General features: G+C 36.6%; 1 protein-coding gene across 2 annotated transcripts in view; it reads left to right on the top strand.

Moving 5' to 3' along the window:
• LOC101894115 (uncharacterized) overlaps positions 1 to 23092 on the top strand; it is a 281643-nt gene that overhangs the window by 108872 nt on the left and 149679 nt on the right. For both annotated transcript variants that reach the window (XM_059118333.1, XM_059118332.1), the window contains exons 8-9: positions 1127 to 1245; positions 12988 to 13248. In XM_059118333.1, the coding sequence (XP_058974316.1) occupies positions 1127 to 1245; positions 12988 to 13248 (380 nt within the window). The remainder of the gene's footprint in view (positions 1 to 1126; positions 1246 to 12987; positions 13249 to 23092) is intronic.

Genomic DNA, 23092 nt, shown 5'->3' on the forward strand with positions numbered 1-23092 from the left:
GTATCTCCCGGTATTCGGTATTTTGATGATTTTAGCACCATTATTCCCCGGAATTGATTCAAATTTAGTATTTAAAATTCGTAATGGATATTACACCCCACGACAGAAAATTGTCTGTGCAGGTCCACGTCTTCGTATAGCTTCCATATAACGGTACCTCCCTATTTTTGGTATTTTGGTGATTTAAGCGACATTATTCACCGGAATTGTTTCAAATTTGGTAATTGAAGTTCGTAATAGATACTTCAGCCTAAGACAGAATTTTGTCCGTGCAGGTCCACGTCTTCGTATAGGCTCCATATAACGGTACCTCCCGATATTCAGTATTTCGATGATTTTTGCGACATTATTCAGTGGAATTGTTTCAAATTTGGTATTTCGTTCGTTCGTCATGGATACTACAGCCTATGACAGAAAATTGTCTGTGCAGATCCAAGTCTTCATACAGCCCCCATATAATGGCACTTCCCGATACTCGGTATTTTGATGATTTTCGATCATAGGTCTGTGTGTGTCAATTGTCTGTGCAGGTCCGAGTTTTCGTATAGCCCCCATATATCGGTACCTAAGGTATTCGGTATTTTGATGATTTTAGCGACATTTTTCACCGGAATTGTTTCAAATTTAGTATTTGAAATTCGTAATGGGTTCTACAGCCTACGATAAAACATTTCGTAAGCAGGTCCACGTTTTCAGTCTTCATATAACGATTTTCATTTAAGTGGTACTATTCGGATTTTTTTTTTTTGAAACTATTCAAGCTTCTTCCAAATGGTGGAGGGTATAAAGAGTATGGCCCGGCCGAACTCAGCTGCTTTTCTACTTTTTTTTTTTTGAGTTTCACCTTTCCCCCAATTTTTAACATGAGAAATTCCTTACCCACCCAACCACACCTTTAATCTTTATTTCAATTTGCACTCGTAACATGAGATAGTGTTTAGGATAACAACAGCAACTTGATACGAAAGGGGTTAAAAAGGTCACAGCGGAATGATAACGAATGAAATCGTTGTAAAGAAACAAAACAAAAAACCAAAACACCATAACAATTTGGCGCCAGCAAAAAATTCCTCAATCTTTTATTCACTGTTTTCTTTTTTTTTTTTTTCCTCTTTTTCTGTTACAGGAATCCAAATGAACATCATCGCCAAGAATCTGTGCTGCCGGCCTCCAAGGAACGTAGCCGTTTTCGCAGCATCACCTGGGATAACTATGATCCCTTACATCAGAAATATTTGGAAATAGGTAAGTGTTGTGTAAATATGTGTGTGTGCGGGTGGGTGGGTGAGTAACTTGGTAAAACAATAAAAACAATGGCGGTGATAACACCTCTACGGCAAGAACATCGGTTAAATCTTTTTTGAGAGTGGGGGGTGGTGGGTTTGTTTCATTTTTGTTTTTCTTCTGGCCCATAAAATGGCATTCCATGTTGGCCATAAATGTAAGGATTGCATTGTCCTTCAAGCAAAAGTGGTAATTTGCTGATGATAATGACGAAGACGACTGAGGAGACGTTGATAGTGGATAGGGTACTGATGACCGCCTTCTCCCCTATATGGGGAAAGATTAGATGTACAACCATTAAAAGTATAAGTATAAGTATTTTTTCATCGTTTGGGGGAAAATTCTTTTGTTTTCTTAAGGATCATCCTCGTCGTCGTCATCATCATCACCGTTATTGCCCGGCCTGCCTTACATTCCATTCTATTTTATTTCCTTCTGTTTTGTTCTAACCCAATGGAATTTTGTTTTGGGGTTTGATAATTGCCAAAGTTTTATTTTGTTTCAAGCTGTGTGGATTTTTCTTTTTTCTTTCTTCCTTTTTTTTTTTGTCTTTCTTGTGTCCTTTTTCATTATAATAACCAAACAGTCATAATAAAGTACACTTCACTTCATAGTCATCCACTTTAGCTTCAGGTGATTATGACTTTGCAGCTTTTGAAACTGTTTTTTTTTTCTGTTTTTTTTTTTTCGGGCAGTGGAGATAAGTGTTTTGCTGGTATTCTTAATTTTTCACATTTTTTTTTTGCTTCGTTTCTTTTGTGGCTCCATAAATGTTGGTTTAGACAATTGTGGGCCAACATCAAAAAGAATTAGGCAGATATTTCGTTTTTTTTTCTCCTTCGGAACAACCAACACTTAAATGGACTTTTCTTTAAGTGCACCAAATTATGTGACATTTTCCTGAGGTGGTATGGAAGACATGGGAGAGGGTAGATAGTCCTCGGTAAGTAGATGGCTTTCGTCTACAGACCATAAAATCATAAATTAATCACTTAAATCCAGTAACTGAACAAGCATTAAGTTTGCTTTTTAATTGAGTAATGGAATTGAAACTTGGGAAAAAGTTTTTCGGTTGCATTTGGGAATTGTCTAAATGCCAGTTGCTGTTAAGCTTTATTAATGATGTTGGCCAAAAGAAAATGAATGGAATTTACATAACTGCAGAGAGAGAGAGAGAGAGAGAGCGAGAGACAAGGAACTTTGGGGGAGATGAGATAGTTAGAAGAGAAAAAGACTTAAAAAACTACAATTCTTTAATCATGGATTTTTTGAGGATAATTTTAAAGGACTTACAGATTTTTTATAACTTCATAGTCTTACATTAATTTTTGATGGACGAACGGAACCCTAGTCTTGGAATATTTAAAGCGTTTTACTCAGAGACCAGCAGAACTATTATATAATTTGAAAAGAATATTTTTATGAATTCTTTGAAGGATACTTGTGGAATTTTCAGAAATAAATTTGTATTTTTTGAAGCAACTTTTTCGAAGGACTCTCGAAATATTTTAAGAAAAAGTGTTTAAGTAATATTATTTAAGGACTATCACAAAGTTTAAGAAAAAAATAATTTAAGGAAAAAAAATAATGATTATCGCGTCTTTTTTTTTTTTTTTTTTTTTGAAATATTCTAAAAGGACTTCAAAAATATTTTTTATGGACAATGGCATATTTGAATGACTTTCGTGAATTTTTAAGGCAATTATTCCAAACGACGAGTTTTCCAGGACTTTAAAGAAATATTTTCCGCGGATGGAAGAATTATTTATTTTTTTCATTTAAGTAATATTATTTAAGGACTATCACAAAGTTTTAAAAAAATATATTTTTAAGGAAAAAAGTGATTATCGTATATTAATTTAAGAAATGCTCTTAAAAAAAATGTTTTTATGGACAATATCATATTTGAATAACTTTCGTGGATTTTTAAGACAATTATTCCAGAAAGACAACTTCAGGACTTTAAAAAAATATTTTCCGCGGATGGAAGAATTATTTTTTTTTTTCAAGGGTAATAGAGGATTTTTTCGAATGCTTTTTAATGAGCTTTTTGAGAAGATCAGATAGTTAGAAAAGACAATATCCGAAAAGGACTGCAAATATTTAATCTTGATTTTTTTGGGATAATTTGTAAGGGTTTTCAGACCTTTTAAAGAAAATTATTTTTGAAGGACGATCCGAGTCAAAGTCTTGGATTTTTTAAGACTAGAGGAGCATTAATCTTCAATTTAAAAAGAAAGGTTTTCACAAAAAAATTGTAGATTTTATGCAAATATTTTCAAGGACATAAGTGTTTTGTTAAAAAAAAATATTTTTCAAGGACACGTTTTCTAAGAAAGATATTTGAAGGACAATAGTGGATTTTTAGAAAACGGTTTTGCGACTTTTTAAGATATATTTTCTAAAATAATCATATTTTTGTCAGGGACAATTTTGATATTTTTAAGAACTATTTGGTAAGATAGTCCAGGACCTTTAAAGATTACTTCCCAAGGTCATTCGTTGTTTTTGAAGAATTATTTTTTAAAACATATTTTAGAAAAATATTGTTTTAAAGAAAATCGTAAAAGTTAGGTTTTTTACGATTTTGTTCGATTTGTTTTTAAATATATAACTTTAACATTCAAGGATATTTTTCGACTTTAAAGAATTATCGCATGTTTTGATCGCATGTTAAAAGAGATATAATTATTCAAAATGTTGATATTGTCAATTTTCAGTAGAACAATCTGTCCAAATGTCCTGAAACGGAGTTGGTCCAAAGAGACCTAGGGTCTAAAACGGTTATTTCAATGAGATACGTTTTGGTCGTATCAAATGATATATTCTCTCTTTCCAGACTTTCGGGGATTTTTAAGACAATTATTCCAGAACGACAACTTTCCCAAGACTTTTAAGGAGTTTTGTAAGAAATATTTTCAAGAATTTTAAAGAAAAAGTTTTTAAGGACTATCAGAACCACAATATATTGGAATTATTTTCAAAGGCTTCAAGCGTTATAATTGGAATTCCGTCTCGAAATATTTCCTGAAGATTTTCACGGTTTAAATCGTATATTTTAATACTGCCAAAAATCATTTTTTTCAGATTACAATCTTGGATATTTAAAGCAATTTTTTCAAGAACTTTCACAAAGAAGTAGTTGTAGAACTGGAATCGAATATTTTTAACGGATCTTTCAAAGAAAATCGCGGATTAAAAAATTTAAAGGCTTTTGGACTTGATCTCGTGAAAAAAAATAAGACTATAATTCTTGATTATGGAAATTTAAACCTCATTTTTTGAAGACTAAATTTCAATTAATACAGGTGGCACAGCTATAATCGTCAGATTTTCAAAACATTTTTTACAAGGATTGCCAGAGCTGGAAACGTAAGATTTTTAAAATAATGTTTTGAAGTATTATCACATGAGGAATCGTATGATTTTTCAAGAATGATCTGCAATATTCGAATTTATGAATATTTTTTCGACACTTTCCGGATGAGGACAATCCGTCTGGCTTTTGAAATCACAATACAGCCCACATTATTTGACGTAGAGCGTCAAAATTTAGCAGAACAATTTGTATTGAGTCTAACATTACTTCCCGATATTCGGTATTTTGATAAGTTTTGTCACATTTTTTACGGATCTCTGTGAAAAATAGTATTTATCTGAATGGTTTCTAGCTCCGGTGGCAAAACTTAGTATGGTATAGCCCCCATATAACGGTACCTTTCGATTTGTCTAAAAATTGGTATTTGTTGGTCGTAATGGGTTCTAGCTCCGGTAGCGAAACGTTGCATGTATAGGTCCTCTTTTTGATATAGCCCCCATATAACGGTACCTCCCGATATTCAGTATTTTGATGGTTTTTGTCAAAATTTTTTCACGGATTTGCCTAAAAATGGGCATTTGTGGGTCCTAATGGGTTCTAGCTCCGGCGGCGAAACATTGTATGTATAGGTCTATGTTTTGGTATAGCTCCCATATAACGGTACCTCCCGATATTCAGTATTTTGATGATTTTCGCCACATTTCTTCGCGGATTTGTCTAAAAATGGGCATTTGTGGGTCCTAATGGGTTCTAGCTCCGTTGGCGAAATATTATATGTATAGGTCCACGTTTTTGTCTAACAATTGGTATTTGTGGGTCATAATGGGTTCTAATGCTTCCTTCACCCTGGAGGGTGGAGGGTATTAAAAAGTTCTGCCCGGCCGAACTTAATGCATTTTATTTGTTTTTTTTTTTATTTCTGGGTTTCCGAAATTCATAAAGTTATGTTTAATATGCAGACATCTTACTCTGTATTAGAACCTTTTAAGGTCATGTAATTTAATTCAGAAGCCTCTGGCGCCATCTACTTTAGAGTGGAGACCTCTGAAATCAATTGAGGCTAGAAGCAGAGGTATTTGGTGTTACTTATCACCATTGCAAGCCTTTGCGACAAACTCCTCTATAGCAGAGACCTCTAGAGCCAACCACAACATTTTCAGGTGTAAGTCGCAACATTTTATTTGAAAATTCTTTTTGTAATTCGTAATATTCAATTTGTTATTGTTATTCTTAACATTCAATTTTAATTTCGTATTATTTCATTTGAAATTCGAATTATTTCACTCGAAGTTTGAAACAAAAAAATCTAATTTTTTATTGCCTTCCTTTTTGCCTTTTCGAATTAGATACAAAATGAATTGAATTACATCTGAAAAAGCCGTGGAGGTCTCTGCTGCACTTTTGTAAATGTCTCTGCGTATTGTATAGAGGAGACATCTAAGTTGATCAAATGTATAAGGAAGGTCTTTGAAGGTTTCTCAAAAATCGTGGATTTATATTCTTCAAAAGTCCTCTTTGTAATGTTCTCCACTTTTTAAGGAGCTTTTGCAAGCGGCAATTTTGTGGCAAGCTTTTGAGCAATGTACCCGAAACGTGGGAGGTCTGAGTCTCTTATTCACCATATTGGCCTTTGTGACCAGTTTCCCCCAGATAAAGAAAATATTAACCATCGAAAATTCTGCAGCAAATACCTTTGGCCCTCCATCCATGTCCATGTACTTTTATCGCATTTATTATCCGATTTAGATGAAATTTTCCAAACAATATATATATGTTTAGCCGAAGGACCAACCCTATTAAAATTTATTCAAATATGTTTTCTACAGTAAAGACATATGACGCCATCTACATTACACCATAGAGACCATTAATTCTATAGCAGACCAGATATTAACAATTGAGATATTTGAAGTTAGTTTCTTCAACCGGTGAGGCCTCTGAGGATAACCGAGACCACCTATCTTACAGTAAATGTATCTTGGTTTAGTTACTCTGCAGTGGTTATCTTTGCGGCCAACTGCTCCCTTAGGCCAGCTACACCATATTAGATGTCTCTGCAGGCTTTTGTGGCCAGTTTACTTGCGTTAGAAGCATCTGAGACCATATATTGTATAAATCAGACCTCCAACGTTATATACTAATCTCTAGAGACCTCTGAGGCCATATTTCCTTCCATAAAGGTTTACAAGGCCATTTACTCTATAGCAGATCAGTCCAAAGCCATATATCTCAAAATAGAGTGCTCTGAGAGCATCTATTCTATTATAGATGCCTCCAATGTTAATTATTTTACGGAAGTAGTATAGCTCCCATGTATATATATATATATTTCATCCGATATTGGGTTTTTAGACCCTCCTACTGGTTTTAAGCTGCATTTTCGAGGGTTGCCATACTCATAAAGTTATTGCATTTGTTTATTTTATTTATTTATTTATTTTTTTTTTTTTTTGAATCTTTGTCGAGTATCCCAATTTTTCCCATTTACCTTCACAGACACAAGCTTAACAAGTTATTGACTCCACTGAAATAGCTTTAAATTACAATCTCCCCCCCCTCAAAAGATGAAGAACACCAGTCACAATTCTATTAAACTCTTTACTTTTGGTTTTTCTTGTCACAACATTGTGTTGATGAACGGATAACGAAAGAAAACAAACGCTTACCTCAACAGCTTCAAGAGCTATTCATTCATCATTTTTGTCTCCCCTCCCTCCCTTTTTTTAATCTTAGTTACCACACTCATTTGTGAAAGCAAACTCCAGCAGCTCTTAGCTTTCACACCTTGGCCAAGACAAAGCTACTTCCCACCAGCTACCAGGAGTCTTAATATTATTTTTACTAGCAATAAAAGAAATGAAGTTCTGCTGAAGATGGCAGCTTAAATGCATTCAATGGCATAGAAATATTGATGGAGTGAGTGGATGTCGTACGTTGATGAAATAAGTCTTACAGATCCGCATAATACCATAACCACCCCTTTTTTTGTCACTTACCTTTTGAGCAAACACACCATCTTCAACGCCGAGAAAAAAACTGCTTCCGTAAATGACAATGTCATATCTGGGTTTTTGCGTTCACTGCTAACATTTTGTGAATAATAATTCTTCTTATCATTCCACGACATTGTGTGGCGGTTCTACTGCCTCCCCCCTCTTCCCTCCCCAACCACACACAACAAAACTCCATTGCTTTGCATACTTACATGTATAGGTATGCTGTTGGACCACAAGGAAAATCTATATCTTTATCATTTTTCCAACCTCATCCTCCTCCTACACCACCTTCCCCAACCCCTCACCAAACTCTGGCGGAATTAGCAGCATCTTGTATGCTAAACGTTTAATGAGTGCGTATGTCACACGTTTTGTCGTAGAATGGCGTTTTTTTTCATCTCTTGTATTTCACGCTTCCTTTACCTTTCCGTGTGCGTATGATGGGTTAAGCCAATATCAGAAGAGTTCGACGACAACGACGTCGTGTGCCAGTGATAACATGCCCAAGATTTAAGGGCGTTCCAGGCACTTAAAATGAAATTAAAAACATGCAAAGATCTATTCACCTCTACGCACAGACCTCACACACACTTACACACATCCACTCACATATTGAGCGTGAAATGTTCGGGATAAAGAAAGGCCGGAGGGCTTCATTCGCTTATGTTTTCTTTGGATTTTTTTCGTGTGTTATTGTTGGCAATATTCAAAACAGATTTCATTGTTGGAAAAATTAAAAAGTAATACATTGGGGGAAGGGAGGAGAGCACAAAGATCCCAGGTGTGTTGGAGGAAATTAAAACCAGCAAAGGAAAAAAAATGTAAGGATTTAAACACCGAAATCAGCTGAGACACCAGAGCAGAAGCTTTTGAAACCACAAGAATTCTGAAATTAGCTACTCTAGAATCGCGACCTCTAGGGTGAAACAGTTGTTATCGCAAGAAGACCTCTGTGGATATAGGTTTTTGGCATCCAAGGCACTCTTCAGGGGCAGGATACTACACCATAAATGGCTCTAAGGTAGTTATACTCCCGTAAAGACCTCTGTGACCCCAAGAGAGGCCTGTGGAGCCATCATACCATAAATGGGTGTAAGGTAGCTATACTCCTGTAAAGACCTCTGTGACCCCAGGAGAAGACTATGAAGCTATCTTTTCCACAGTAAAGACATCTGACGCCATCTACATTACACTAGAGACCACATACTCTACAGTTGAGATATTAGAAGTTACTTTCCCCAATCGGTGAAGCCTCCGAGGATAGTCAGCTAGAAAGCAGCTTTTTTACATTAGTCTTCAGGGGCAGGATACTACACCATAAATGGCTCTAAGGTAGTTATACTCCCGTAAAGGCCTCTGTGATCCCAGGAGAGGCTTTTAGAGCCATATTTTCTACAGTGCCATCTACATTACACTAGAGATCATTAGTTCTATAATAGATCACATACTACGCCGTTGACATCTCTAAGGTTAGTTTCCCGAAAGCAATGACCGAGACCAGATATCTTAAAGTAAAGGTCCCTAGGATTGGTTATTCTAAGGTGGTGGTCTTTCCAGCCAACTCCTTTACTGAAATACCCTCTAAGGCTAGCTACACCACACCACACCACAGTTTCTAAAGCAAGTAATTTGTACAGAAGTGGCGTTAGGTTACTCATATGTGAATCAGATGACCCTAGAGCAGTAGCAGTATCTAAGTTCTCTCTGATCAACTAATCTATTCTAGGTGTACTCTAAGTCCAGAAAATCTACAATAACGGCCTCCAACGCCATCTTTTCTTTGATATGGAACTCTAATGCAAGCTAATATACAATAGAGGTCTCTGAGGCAATTAAGTCAACATTGAAGACCTCGATTGGCTGCGGCTCAACAACAGAGATTTCTAGGTGAAGTTATTCTGAAATACTAGCCACTGAAAGCGTAATTCTACCTTTTTTGGAGGTCTTTGCCTTTAGTAAATGCCTCTTGAATCAATATCTTTACAAAAGTGAACTATGACGCCATCTTATATTAACCAGAGGGCTCTGAATCTATCCATTCAATATTAAAGGCTCATGCGACCAGCTACTCGACAGTAGAGGTCTCTTATCCATGTTAATATATTGTATTGACCCTTAGACAAATCTCTGAACAGTAGTGACACCTAAATTTAATTATTTTCCAAAAGAAAAGGTCGTAGCCAACTTCTTCCAACAGCTATTCCACAACGGATGTCTGTGAAACCTTCTATTCTACATGTGAAACTCATGAGGCCATGTGATGTATGATATAGGCATTGCAGGCCAACCAAATTGATGTACATATGTCAAAAACTATGTTGTAACGTCACCTAACACCAGCTTTTATGAAGTAAAGTACTCTGAGACCAACTGACTTGCAAACGAGGCTTTTGGCTGTACAGTAATCTGATATTATCTATTTAACAATAGAGGTCTCTACGCCAAAGCATATCTACAGCACTGACGACTGAGACCAGTTGCTTTACTATTTTGACCTCCTAGCCCAATTGCTTTTTTGTAGTGTCCTCTTCGATCAGATATTTTACAATTGATACTCCTCAACAGCTGTCTCCAAGGCATGTTAATCAACAGCACTGGCCACTGAGCTCTTTAATCGAGGCTTCGCGATCGACTATTAATCTCTGGTGACATAAATTCTGCGCTTAAAGCCAGCAACTTTAAGGTAGAGGACTCTGAAATCAATAAATTTACAGTGAGTGTTATTTATTCCAGCGTCATGGCCTCTTAAGCCTGCTACTCTAAAACAGATACCTCTGAGACAATATATTCTATAGTAGACGCCTCTGAGGGCACCAGATGTAGTGTATATAAGCGTAGAGGACTTTGTTGTTCTGGGCATCTGTTATAAAGCAGCTGAATTTGGAGATCGATACTCTGCCATAACCTGATTTAATTAAGACTTTTGCTCCTCTTCAATATAAATCCCTACTGCGCCAAAAAAAAACCCTCAGAGACCAACGACTTTGAAGTAGAGGCCATCAACACAAAAACACGGCATTGAAGAAGGCTAATGTATAACAGAGGTCTCTGGTAGTTGTATCAACTCTACTTTCCTTTTGGGAACAGCTACACTACACTGGAGGTCCCTGAAGTCAACTTTACAGCAGATGTATCTGAAGCCAGCTTTGCTTCAGTTGAGGTCTTTGAGGCTACTTTTGGGTAAGGGAATCTGGGAGTAGCTATTTAGAGCAGAGGCCTCTGAGGCGAACAGAGTTTGCAGCAGGGGCCATATTCTCTATGCATCCTAAGTTCAGATTCTCTGAGAAGAAACCTAGTGTTTGTATGACAGCTTCATCTGCTCTGAGAAAAACTACTGTACAATAGAGGTCTCTGACAAGGCCTCTTCTACATATACATAAGAAGAGTACCCTACAGTGAATTCCACTGAGGCTACGCTATAGACAGCTGCTTTACGGTAAAGGCTACAAAGTCAGCCATTTTAGGGCAGGGAACTCGGAGGAAAATATATCGGAATGGAAGTATCTAAAGCTGCCAATTCAACACCTAGTTTGAATGAAGCGCTGAGGTGGAGTTCTCGAAAGAGAGATACTCTAAAGAAGATGCCTCAGAGATTAGCTTCGCTGCAGTAGAGGGCACTGAATAAAATAACTTTATGACAGGCAGATGAAGGCATATTTTTGCAGGTAAATTGAAAGCCTCTATCATTAAAGATTGGATGCCTCTGAGGCTACGCTATATACATTTGCTTTAGGGTAGAGGACTACAAAGTCTGCCATTTTAGGGCAAAGGACTCTGAGGAAATTTATTTGCTCTACAGCTTCTTATGTCTCCTCTATCTATTGTTGCGGACTTTAAGTCCAAATTTCCTACAGTAAAGGCCAAGTTTTTGAGAGCAAGCTTCATCTGTTCCATCCTAGAGGGCTCTGAGGAAGAGTAATCTACAATGGAAGTATCTGAAGCTGCCAATTCTACACCGACTTTGAATAGCTACACGAAAGAAGTGATCTCTGAAGATAGCTACCCGACAATATTGGCCTCTGAGACCAGCTACTCTATAGTAGCGACCTCTGAGGCGAGCTACTCAATAGTAGGGGCCTCTAAGACCAGTTACTCGACAGTGGCGACTTCTTAGGCCAGCTAATCGACATAAGCGACCACTGAGCTCAGCTATTCGACTGTAGTGACCTCTGAGGCCAGCTACTCGATAGTAGCGACATCTGAGGCCAGCTACTCGACAATACTGACCTCTAAGGGGGCTAGTCGATAGTAGCGACCTCTGAGAATAGCTACACGAAAGTAGTGATCTGAGTATAGCTACTCGACAATATTGACCTCTGAGGCCAGCTACTCAACAGTAGGGTCCTCTAAGACCAGTTACTCGATAGTGACAACCCACAGGTTAGCTTCGCTACAATAGAGGGCACTGAATAAAGTAACTTTATGAGAGACAGATGAAGGCATAAATTGAAAAATAAAGCCCCTATCATTAAAGATTCCTTAAGCCGCCTTAAGCCGAGTAGTCCTCCTTTAGTAAAGCCTTGTATTTACAACAAACTTAATGTTTTTTTTTTGCAAAGTTTTACCTTTAAAATATGCTCTAAACATTATCTCTCCATATCGTCGTATGCCCTTGCATATTAATACTATTGTGTTTACTTTCCCAAACTTTGCCTATGAGCGGAACTTTTAATGACCTTGCTTTGTGCAGATGTCAATGGCGCATTTATGTTTTTTTTTTTTTGGTATTTTGTCGTCAAGTTCCTTTCAACGAATATTACCAGAAAATAAAGGAATTCTTGGATTTCAATTTTGTTTATCATGCCGTAAATTCAGCTCATATTTCCACGTAGAATTCATTTTGCGAAATGAAATTCTGTTTTCTTTTTTCGCGTTTTTTTCTTTTTTTTTTTAACGAACACATTAAAATTGTCTAGCCATTGTTGCTGTTTGTTTTGTTTCGTTTGTGTTTTTTTTTTCTTCTCGCGTTTATTTATTTTCATTTTCTGCAGGATAATCAGCAATCATTTTATTATTCTCATGACATTCAGACTTCTGTTGGGAAGTCTTATTGTTGCAGCACATGAATTGAATTTATATGGTTCGGTGTTTTTCTATTCAAATATTTTTCATTCAAAATATCGCGAAGCATATTGTTTGCATTAATAGGTGGTAAATTTCGGGGGTTTTTGAATTGCCATTAAATGTTAAAGTTAAACAATGCAGAAAAAAAAATGAAGCCTGGGGAGAAAAACAAACGGAATTCAGAGACATATAATTTGGCATAAAATTGAGTTGAGATCTTTCGTAATGATGATGATTATACGGCGTCAAATTATACATCAGAAAAATCTTAGCATTCTGTGAAATTTTAATAAAGCACTATTTTTTATTGTAATTTCTTTGCAGGCATGAAACCACGCATTAAAAATCATTTTCGCGCCCACCAACTGTCAATTTGGATGCGTCTGATACCCGAATTACATCGCAGCGGCATGGAGGATGTCATTGCGCGACATAATCTCTTTCGCAATCATGACGATATGGACTTGTATGAGGGTCCCGTGAAACCAGATCCATTTGCCTCCCAGCGTTTGCTGCTCATCGATGAGGCATTGATGAAGAAGGGGCGCAGTAATAATACCGGCTATGTGGCAGGGGTTTTGGGTGGTAAGTACTTTGCAATAAATAGTATTAAAAACAATTACGAAAAATTTAAGTAGTTGAGAGCCATTTGGAGCCAAATGTTTGCAAGTGCTTTAAAGTATCGGATTTTGGTAAAAAGTTGTATGAAACTAACAAGAGTGGCCCATATGATCAGCATTTGTGAAGTAGTGTCCACCAACGCCACCTGTTGTTCGCTAGCAGCCTTAACGATTAAATACTCTATAAAAGAGGACTCTGAAGTCAGCTAATCCACATCTGAGGCCTCTGAACCAAGCCACTGAACATTAGCGACCTCTAAAGTTAGGTACTCGATTGTAGCAACGTTTGAGGCCATCTGTTCGACAGTAGCCACCTTTGAGGCCAGCTACTTTTGAGTAGCGACCTCTGAGGCCAGCTACTCGACAATAGCAGCCTCTGCGACCAGCTACTCAACAGTAAAGACTTCTAAGGCCAGCTACTAAACAGCAGCGAACTCTGAAGCCAGCTACTCGAATGTAGTTACCTATGAGCCCACAGTAGCTATATCTAGGTCACGCTAGTCGATAGTACCAAACACTGATTGTATGTACTTGACAGCAGCGGCATCTGCAGTCGGCAGTCGACATTAGGGACCTCGAATGCCAGCTACCCGACAGTAGCGACATCTAAGACCATCTAGCCGACAATAGCGACCTCTGAGGCCAGCTAATCGTGAGTAGCGACCAGTTACTCGACAGTAGCAACCTCTTAGACCAGCTACCCGATTTCTGAGGCCAGCTACTCGACAGTAGTGTTCTCCAAGGCCAGCTACTCGATAGTAGTGGCCTCCAAGGCTAGCTACTCCACAGTAGTGGCCTCCAGGCCACCTACTCGACTGTAGTGGTTTCCAAAGCCAGGTACTCGACAGTAGTGGTCTCCAAAGCCAGCCACTCGAGCTGAGGGCAGCTTCTCGGCAGTAGCGACATCGGAGGCCAGCTACTCGACAATAGTGACCTCTAAGGGGGCTAGTCGATAGTAGCGACCTCTGAGAATATCTATACGAAAGAAGTAATCTCTGAAGATAGCTACTCGACAAAATTGACCTCTGAGGCCAGCTACTCTATAGTAGCAACCTCTGAGGCGAGCTACTCAATAGTAGGGACCTCTAAGACCAGTTACTCGACAGTGGCGACCTCTTAGGCCAGCTACTCGACAGTAAGCACCTCTGAGGCCAGCTAATCGACATAAGCGACCACTTAGCTCAGCTATTCGACTGTAGTGTCCTCTGAGGTCAGCTACTCGACAATACTGACCTCTAAGGGGCCTAGTCGATAGTAGCGACCTCTGAGAATAGCTACACGAAAGTAGTGATCTCTGAGTATAGCTACTCGACAATATTGGCCTCTGAGGCCTGCTACTCAACAGTAGGGTCCTCTAAGACCAGTTACTCGACAGTGGCAACCCCTTAGGGCAGCTACTCGACAGTAAGCACCCCTGAGGCCACCTACTCGATATAGGCGATCACTGAGCTCAGCTATTCGACTGCATGAACCTCTGAGGCCCTCAACTCGACAACTGTGACCCAGCTGCTGTAGAGTAGCGACCTAGAAAGCTACCTAGTTTGCTTTAGGTCAGCTTTCCTTAATGACAACTATGGCTTTCTTATGACAACTACTCTACAGCAGAGGCCAACTAATCTACTTCAAATTCTAGCGGACCTACCTCAGAGTCAAGATAACTCTGCTGAGGGATTATCTAAGGCTGTCTAGCATACATTGGAGGCCTCTGAAGCCAACTATCGTTTAACAGAAACTTCTGGGGTCATCTTGTCCACATCAGAGGTCTTTTAGGTCAGATTTCCTTAATGACAACTATGGCTTTCTTATGACAATAACTCTACAGCAGAGGCCAGCTAATCTACCTCAAATTTCAGCTGATCTACCTCAGAGTCAAGCTACCCCTCATCAGAGGACTCTAAGTCCAACTAGCCCACTCTGTAGGCCTCTGAGACCAATTTCACTACAGACGCGACTTGTGACGCCACCTACTCTACAGCAGATGTCGCTGAGGCTACCTACTAAACAGTATAAAACTTCGGTACAGTAGAGGAGACCAGCTTGTCTACCATGGAAAACTTTGGGTTTACTTTCCCCTCAGTATAAAGCTATGATTTCAGCTATTCAACAATAGAGGTCATGCTCAAGTCTCAAAGGATATTATTAGTATTCTTCAGGTTAAAGACCTAAAAGTTTTATTTTATGTGAAGCGATCAAAAAAAACACTTTAATATGAAATCATTTAAAGGACAATTGTAATTTGAATGCCTCGCTTTTCTTGAATGTTCTTGGAACTGAATATTAACTTTTTCTTCCTGATAACTGCTCATCCCTCTCCCTTCCTATCTCACATGTCAAATTATTTCCCGCATTTGAATTTAAGTTACAGCTGTCATTTAAGCTTTATTGACAAACGTTAGATTGCTTTGACAATTGACACAAAGCCAGTCACACACACATATTAAATTGTGTGTGTATATTCACACATACACACAACCATCCATATGCAGATGTGATTGTTGTTTAGCTTGACAGGCACACCTTTATCGGGTGTACGTGTTCGGGCAGAAAATTTGCTGTGTTAACCGGAAAACGGATGATGTGAAAGATGTGAGCGCGCCAGAGAGAGAGATAGAGAGAGACGGTGTATCGTCCTCCTAAAGGTAAAAAGGATTTAGGCTTCAAAACACAACACACAAAGGATAATATTTACGCCTCCATCCCTTCCGATTAACTCTGACAAAACTAAATCAACATTGTTGTCGTTGTTGTTGCTGCCGTTGGAAGATTGCTTGTGCTAATCTTTTTTGTGCTTTGAACATTCATGGAATTCCTTTTTTTCGTTTTAATGAAAATGACAGATAATGAAAGAGTTCCAGGCAAAATGCGAAGAGAGAGAGAGAGAGAGAAAGAGAGACAAGGAAAAATAAGCATAAAAATGATAAGGAAATTTTATTAAAGAAAATAAAATATCAAAAGAATGATACTAAAATGCATGAATAGGCAAAAAAATATATATAAACTAATTTGTGTGTGCCTGAGTGTGTGTGTGCATTAATTTGTGGAAAATGGTTTCAGGTTATCACCTTTTTTTAGGCTGGTCTTATCAAAGTATATATGTTTGACAAAGGAACTCTTAATCGAATTATTAAGTGACAGGGTTGCCATTTGAGTTTGATGGGGAAATAAATTTTATTGTATAGGAAAGTTGAAACCTAAATCTGAAATATGACTACGTATTTAGGATCAGAACTTCTGTCTTTAAATATTATTTAGGTTTTTTCCTTTTTCGCATAGATTAAATAAGGAAATGTCCAGCATTCACACCAAAAAGTTTTCAAAATCTTTTTTTTTTTAAGTTTACAGAGGAGTATATTATTCAAACCCTTGCATAATGGACCCACATAAATTTTTTCTGCCCAAAACTATTTTTAAATTTCTTCATCTGTAACCCCTTGAAACCACCAATGACCTCAATATAAAATTTCAGAATTTCATATCTGTCTCTTCACCCCATACCAATTTAGTACGCATATCCAAAATAATCTACACCTCTTCATCCTAGGCACCAACAGTAACCCCAAATTAGTACTATTTAGTACTTTCGTTCAATTATTGTACAAATTTCCAACACCGTCTCCATAACTCAATTCCAGAGACTTCAATACCATATTTCAGGATTCCAGCCCTATACCTTCATTCAATACGAAATTTAGTATCACTTAGTACTTTTCGAACAATTATAGTGCACATTACCAAAACCACCTCCGTTTCATAATTCCAGATACCAACAGAGACCTCAATATTAAATTTCGAGATTTCAGTTCTATACATTCACTCATTACTAAATTTAGTAACATTAAGTACTTTTTTCATAAATTTAGTACTCTTTTACAGCAACGTTCCATATCACAAAGCCTAGACACCCAGAGTTATCGCAACATTAAATGTCAGGGTTTCAGCTCTATTCCTTCAGGCAATAACAAATTTAGTACTATTGTGTACTTCTCGAAAAACTATAATAAGTATTTCTAACCCTACCACCAGTAACAACCAACAGGGGCCTAAATATAAAATTTCAGACTGCAGCTTTATACATTTCATTCAGTGCAAGAACTTACACCGCAACAGAAAGAAAATAGACACAAAAGAGCTAAAGAGTTGCTTCGCTTGGTCGAAAGTGGTGAACTGTCGAATTTGGTTTTCCCCGATGAGGAAACATTCGTTGTCCAGCAATTTGTAAACAAACAAAATGATCGTGTTTACTTGCCAAAGAGATCAGCTGAAAATGCACATTCAGTTGGCCACAAGAACTCAAGCGTGATAATGTGGGCCGCCATAACAGCCGATGGTCGCTCTCCGCTCGTATTACCGTGGCAACAGAAAAAATGCCGAATATTATCGCGAAAATATTCTGGAGGGTGTATTAAAGCCTGGCCGCAGACCTTGGACATTCCAAGAGGACTCAGCACCATCGCACTCAGCACGCGCCACCCAAGAATGTTTACAAAATAATGTTAATCTCTTCATTTCCACCGCACAATGGCCACCAAAATCTCCGGATACCTATCCGTTAGACTATTGTGTCTGGAGTATTTTGGAAAGCAAGGTTGGCACTAAAAAATACCAAAGGGTCGATCACCTCAAGCAAGCGCTTCGCCGGGAATGGGCAAAAATACCGCAGAGCAACATTCGGGCAGTGTGTTAAGGTTTTATTGGCCGTTTGAAGACCATAATTCGTGCCAAAGATGACCAATTCGAACAAATCTAAACCTATTATAAAATTTGAAGCTGTTTCCGATATTTTTTGCTTTTAAAAAAATTCACAAATTATGCCGTTTGACTTTGTTGCAGTTTTTTTATCTCATCCTGTATATAGACTCACCTTTTGGTATATATAGTCGGTATTTTGATGATTTCAGAATCATTTTTCAGCTGAATGGTTTCAAATTTTGTATTTGTAGCCCCTAATGGGTACAGAAAATTGTCCATTCAGGGCCAGGTCTTCCTATATCCCCCATACAACGGTACCTCCCTATATTCGGTATTTTCAAGAGTTTAACAGAAATTTTGACGGATTTTTTGGTGGTTTCAAGTTGTACTGATTTTCAAGTTGTATTTTCTTATTTTTAAATGTCTTAATAATTTCTTAAATTTCTTTATAAGATTTTGCTTCTTTGAAAGGTTTCAATATAGAAAAGAATTCTACATGAGACTCATGTGGTCTAACTCATAGGAAATCCAATATATATATATATATATATATATATATATATATATATATATATATATATATATATATATATATATATATTTTTTTTTTTTTTTTTTTTTGAATTCTTTTTTTGTATTGAATTCTTTGAATTCTTTTGAATTCTCAAATTAACAACGTCCTAATTCAATAAAAAAGTTCAGTTCTCTCCCCCCAAACCCCCTATACAAAATTAATTAATACAAACAAATGTGGGACACAAATACTAAATAATGCTAAAAATGCTAAAATCCAACAAAATATTCAAAATTAATTGACATATGAAAGAGTATTAACCAAATTTTCGGAGAATTTCTTTCTTTATTAAATTTGCATAATAAATCTGGGTATTCCCTTAACAATGGTCGGCTGCTGCTGCCGGACAGCAGTTCTGAGAAAATGCGATGCGATGCTGTGTCCTTTCACATTTGTAGAACAAAAGTTCATCTTTGAGTCATGGCTGGGGGTAAGGGGGGAAAGACAGATTTGGCAATGTATTACTGTGTGTGTGAGTGTGTGTCAAGTTGTTGACCGTCATGACTTTACGTTACTATGGCAACATGCCACAGTCGGGATGGTCATCTAACCTGGCATATGATGACCATTACCATCAACCTCAGATTTACACGAACGAATGAATGAACGGACGGCTTTCGGCAGAGTAGTAATAACAAAACTGGTTACAATGATCACAAGGCTCAATGGTAGTGGTGGTGGTGTAGTGGTGGCTGTGGTGTGAGTGTGTGTGTCTTTGTGTGTTACCCCAAAGATGTTTGGCCATAGCAGAGCGCTCTGTATGCTTTTTGTGGTCGTTGTTATTGATGTCACCATGGCTTAGAGTTTTCCATTTCAAATTATTTATTCTTGAGTTCAACTCTAGCCACTATGCCATCCTCCCCCTCTCTCCTTCTACTCCATAAGTCCCCGACTTTGACTACATAAGCCTTTTGCACACTGCTCATTGTATGACATGACCAGGATAAGTTCACACACACACACAAATACCGAGAAAGCAACAGCCGTTGTTTCTGTGACAACAAATCAGGAACATTTCCCTGCTTTCCCCGGGTAGCTGTGTCTAGGCAGCCGTAAACAGGTTTAGACCCAGCCTTGACAAATATTTCGTTTGCACCGAATGTAATTCCCATGGCAGGAGCATCTCTGTGGAAGAGAGGCTTTTTTTGCTCCTGGGCCAGTTCACTTATTGTCGTCATTTATATGAATTTTTGTCCTGGCCTAAGCAAATTTTTTTCGGTACTCTCTTGTTCCGAGATATTGTATTTGCAGAAGAGGAAAAATATTTAGAATACGAAAGTAATTTCATGTCATTTTTTGTACATTTTTAGTTTGTTTTATTTCGGTCTACTCAGACGGAGTCATACGTTTTTTTTTCTGGGTTTTCTAGGAAAAAGTAGCTTTTGCAACATCATTTCAATTTTGAGTAAAATCTATGGACATTTTTTACATGTCCTGCCAAATGAAGAATCTAATTGGATTGTAGGGAAAATGGGTTATGACAATGGCAGTAAAATTCTCAAAAAATTCGGATTGTAGGATTTTATAAATTTTTTTTAAGAACCAACAGAAACGTGGATTTTTTAAAGAATTTTTTTTCAAGGACCAACAGAAACGTAGATTTTTAAAGAATATATTTTCAAGGACCAACAGAAACGTGGATTTTTTAAAGAATATTTTTTCAAGGACCAACCGAAACGTGGATTTTTTAAAGAATATTTTTTCAAGGACCAACAGAAAAGTGGATTTTTTAAAGAATATTTTTCAAGGACCAACAGAAACGTGGATTTTTTAAAGAATATTTTTTCAAGGACCAACAGAAACGTGGATTTTTTAAAGAATATTTTTTCAAGGACCAACAGAAACGTGGATTTTTTAAAGAATATTTTTTCAAGGACCAACAGAAACGTGGATTTTTTAAAGAATATTTTTTCAAGGACCAACAGAAACGTGGATTTTTTAAAGAATATTTTTTCAAGGACCAACAGAAACGTGGATTTTTTAAAGAATATTTTTTCAAGGACCAACAGAAACGTGGATTTTTTAAAGAATATTTTTTCAAGGACCAACAGAAATATGGATTTTTTTAAAGAATATTTTTTCAAGGACCAACAGAAACGTGGATTTTTTAAAGAATATTTTTTCAAGGACCAACAGAAACGTGGATTTTTTAAAGAATATTTTTTCAAGGACCAACAGAAACGTGGATTTTTTAAAGAATATTTTTTCAAGGACCAACAGAAATATGGATTTTTTAAAGAATATTTTTTCAAGGACCAACAGAAATATGGATTTTTTTAAAGAATATTTTTTCAAGGACCAACAGAAACGTGGATTTTTTAAAGAATTTTTTTTCAAGGACCAACAGAAACGTAGATTTTTAAAGAATATATTTTCAAGGACCAACAGAAACGTGGATTTTTTAAAGAATATTTTTTCAAGGACCAACCGAAACGTGGATTTTTTAAAGAATATTTTTTCAAGGACCAACAGAAACGTGGATTTTTTAAAGAATATTTTTTCAAGGAACAACAGAAACGTGGATTTTTTAAAGAATATTTTTCAAGGACCAAAAGACCAAAAAACGTGGATTTTTTTTAAAGAGTATTTTTCAAGAACCAAAAGACTAATAAACGTGGATTTTTTAAAGAGTATTTTTCAAGAACCAAAAGACTAATAAACATGGATTTTTTAAAGAATATTTTTCAAGGACCAAAAGACCAATAAACGTGGATTTTTTAAAGAACTTTTAATGTCCACGTCCTTTAAAATTTTTTATGTCAAAAATACACATTTTGTTGCTGGTGCTTGAAAATATTCGTTAAAATATCCAGATTTGTGATTTTGATTGTCCTTGAAAATATTTCTCAAAAATATCCACACTATAATTATTTAAAAAATATTCCTTGAAACGACTGATCCTTGAAATATTTTCCCATTTTAAAAATCCAGGATTATTTGTCTGATGATCCTTGGAAAAGTATTCCTTGTGCCCTATAACCTTTTAGCATTTGACATTTCCAATAACCCCTGACTGTGTTAACACAAACTCCTACATTTTTTTGTTTACTTTTTAATGTGCTGACAATGATTTTCATCATTTTAATGTCAGCAAATATAACACATTCAAAAGCACTGGAAATCATACAAACACATGTACCCATACATATACATATATGTATAAGGACTTATACACACACACAATTATTTAAACACATCATCACTACTGAACGCAATAGAATGAATGAACCCATACAACCAGAGAGTGAAAGATGTATACAAATGGTCTGTATAGCCTCCTTTACACTCAATTACACATAAAATGTCACACACACACACAGATGTTGGGAAGCATTCTCACACACACATATATACATACGTATTCTTGAGTAATTGCAACACATGTGTGATTTTAGACCAAATGATGAGTGTCGTGTTTTTTTTTTTTTTTTTTTTTTTTTTTCTGTCAGACCTACATGTCCTTCTGTCCCTGTTCATTTATTCTTGAAATTTGCTGACATTGTGGTTGATGTTACTGTTGCTGATTTCATTCTTGATATCCTGTTGATTTTCTGGGTTTTAGAAGATTTAATTTCGTGTGTATGCGTCCATTACTGGGTGGTAATTTTTTGTAATTGAAATCATAATTTTCGTAATTGTTATGCTAGACTTTATGTTAGAAGAGAAGATGGATAGGGAGTGGGATACGAAAAGAAAAAACCACAAGATTTTTTAACAACTTTATGCTTGGTTTGCAATTGTTAAAAATTGTTGGTTAAAAATTGTTTCTGAGAAACGATTAAAAAAGGGGGAGAGGTAGGTTCAGAAGTATCGGTTGGTTGGCCTTCAGTCATGACAATTTATATACGTTTGGGAAAGGTATTGTGTTGTTTGATTTACAAAGTAAGTGAGTATTATAAAAAAACTAGTTTTCAAAAAAATCCAGGAAATTCGGAAAATCCGTTTAGTGCCATATAACATATGACCTTTTAAGGCAGATAGTTCCAAACACTTTTTAGAACAGGTCTGACTTTTGGGCATAAGCTTTATTTTTTACAATCCACGATGTTATTAAAAAGTTGTTATTAAGATTTTCAGATTTTCAGTATATAGTTTGTAATAATCAGCCAGCTTTGCTCAGAAGGTAAGTAAAAGTACTAAAATGTACTAAAAATTTAATAGTTTGTATTGCACAAACGATATGAGCTAGAATTCTGAAATTATGAAAATAAGTCACTGATGACGAGCCAGATAGATGCAACAAAGGGTTTTTCGAAATTCGAACTTTAAGGTTACGAAAAGTCCCAAAATGGTATCGTACCATTTGGTATTATGTGAACGGATAGAGTCGAAATGAAATTGAAACGTGAAATTTGGTATGAGAATCAATGTTGGAAGGAGGAAATTTGTTATATGAAGGTGGTTTTGGAAATGTGTACTAAGTATGCGAACTGTACTAAATTGTACTAATTTTGGATCAGTTTGGTTTAGAGTAAACGAATGAAGCTGGAATTTTGAAAGTTTGTATTGAGGCCCCTGTTGATGGTAGATTTGTAATAAAGAGGTG

This window comes from Musca domestica, unplaced genomic scaffold (assembly GCF_030504385.1).
Source record: "Musca domestica strain aabys unplaced genomic scaffold, Musca_domestica.polishedcontigs.V.1.1 12, whole genome shotgun sequence".
Classification (NCBI taxonomy): Eukaryota; Metazoa; Arthropoda; class Insecta; order Diptera; family Muscidae; genus Musca; species Musca domestica.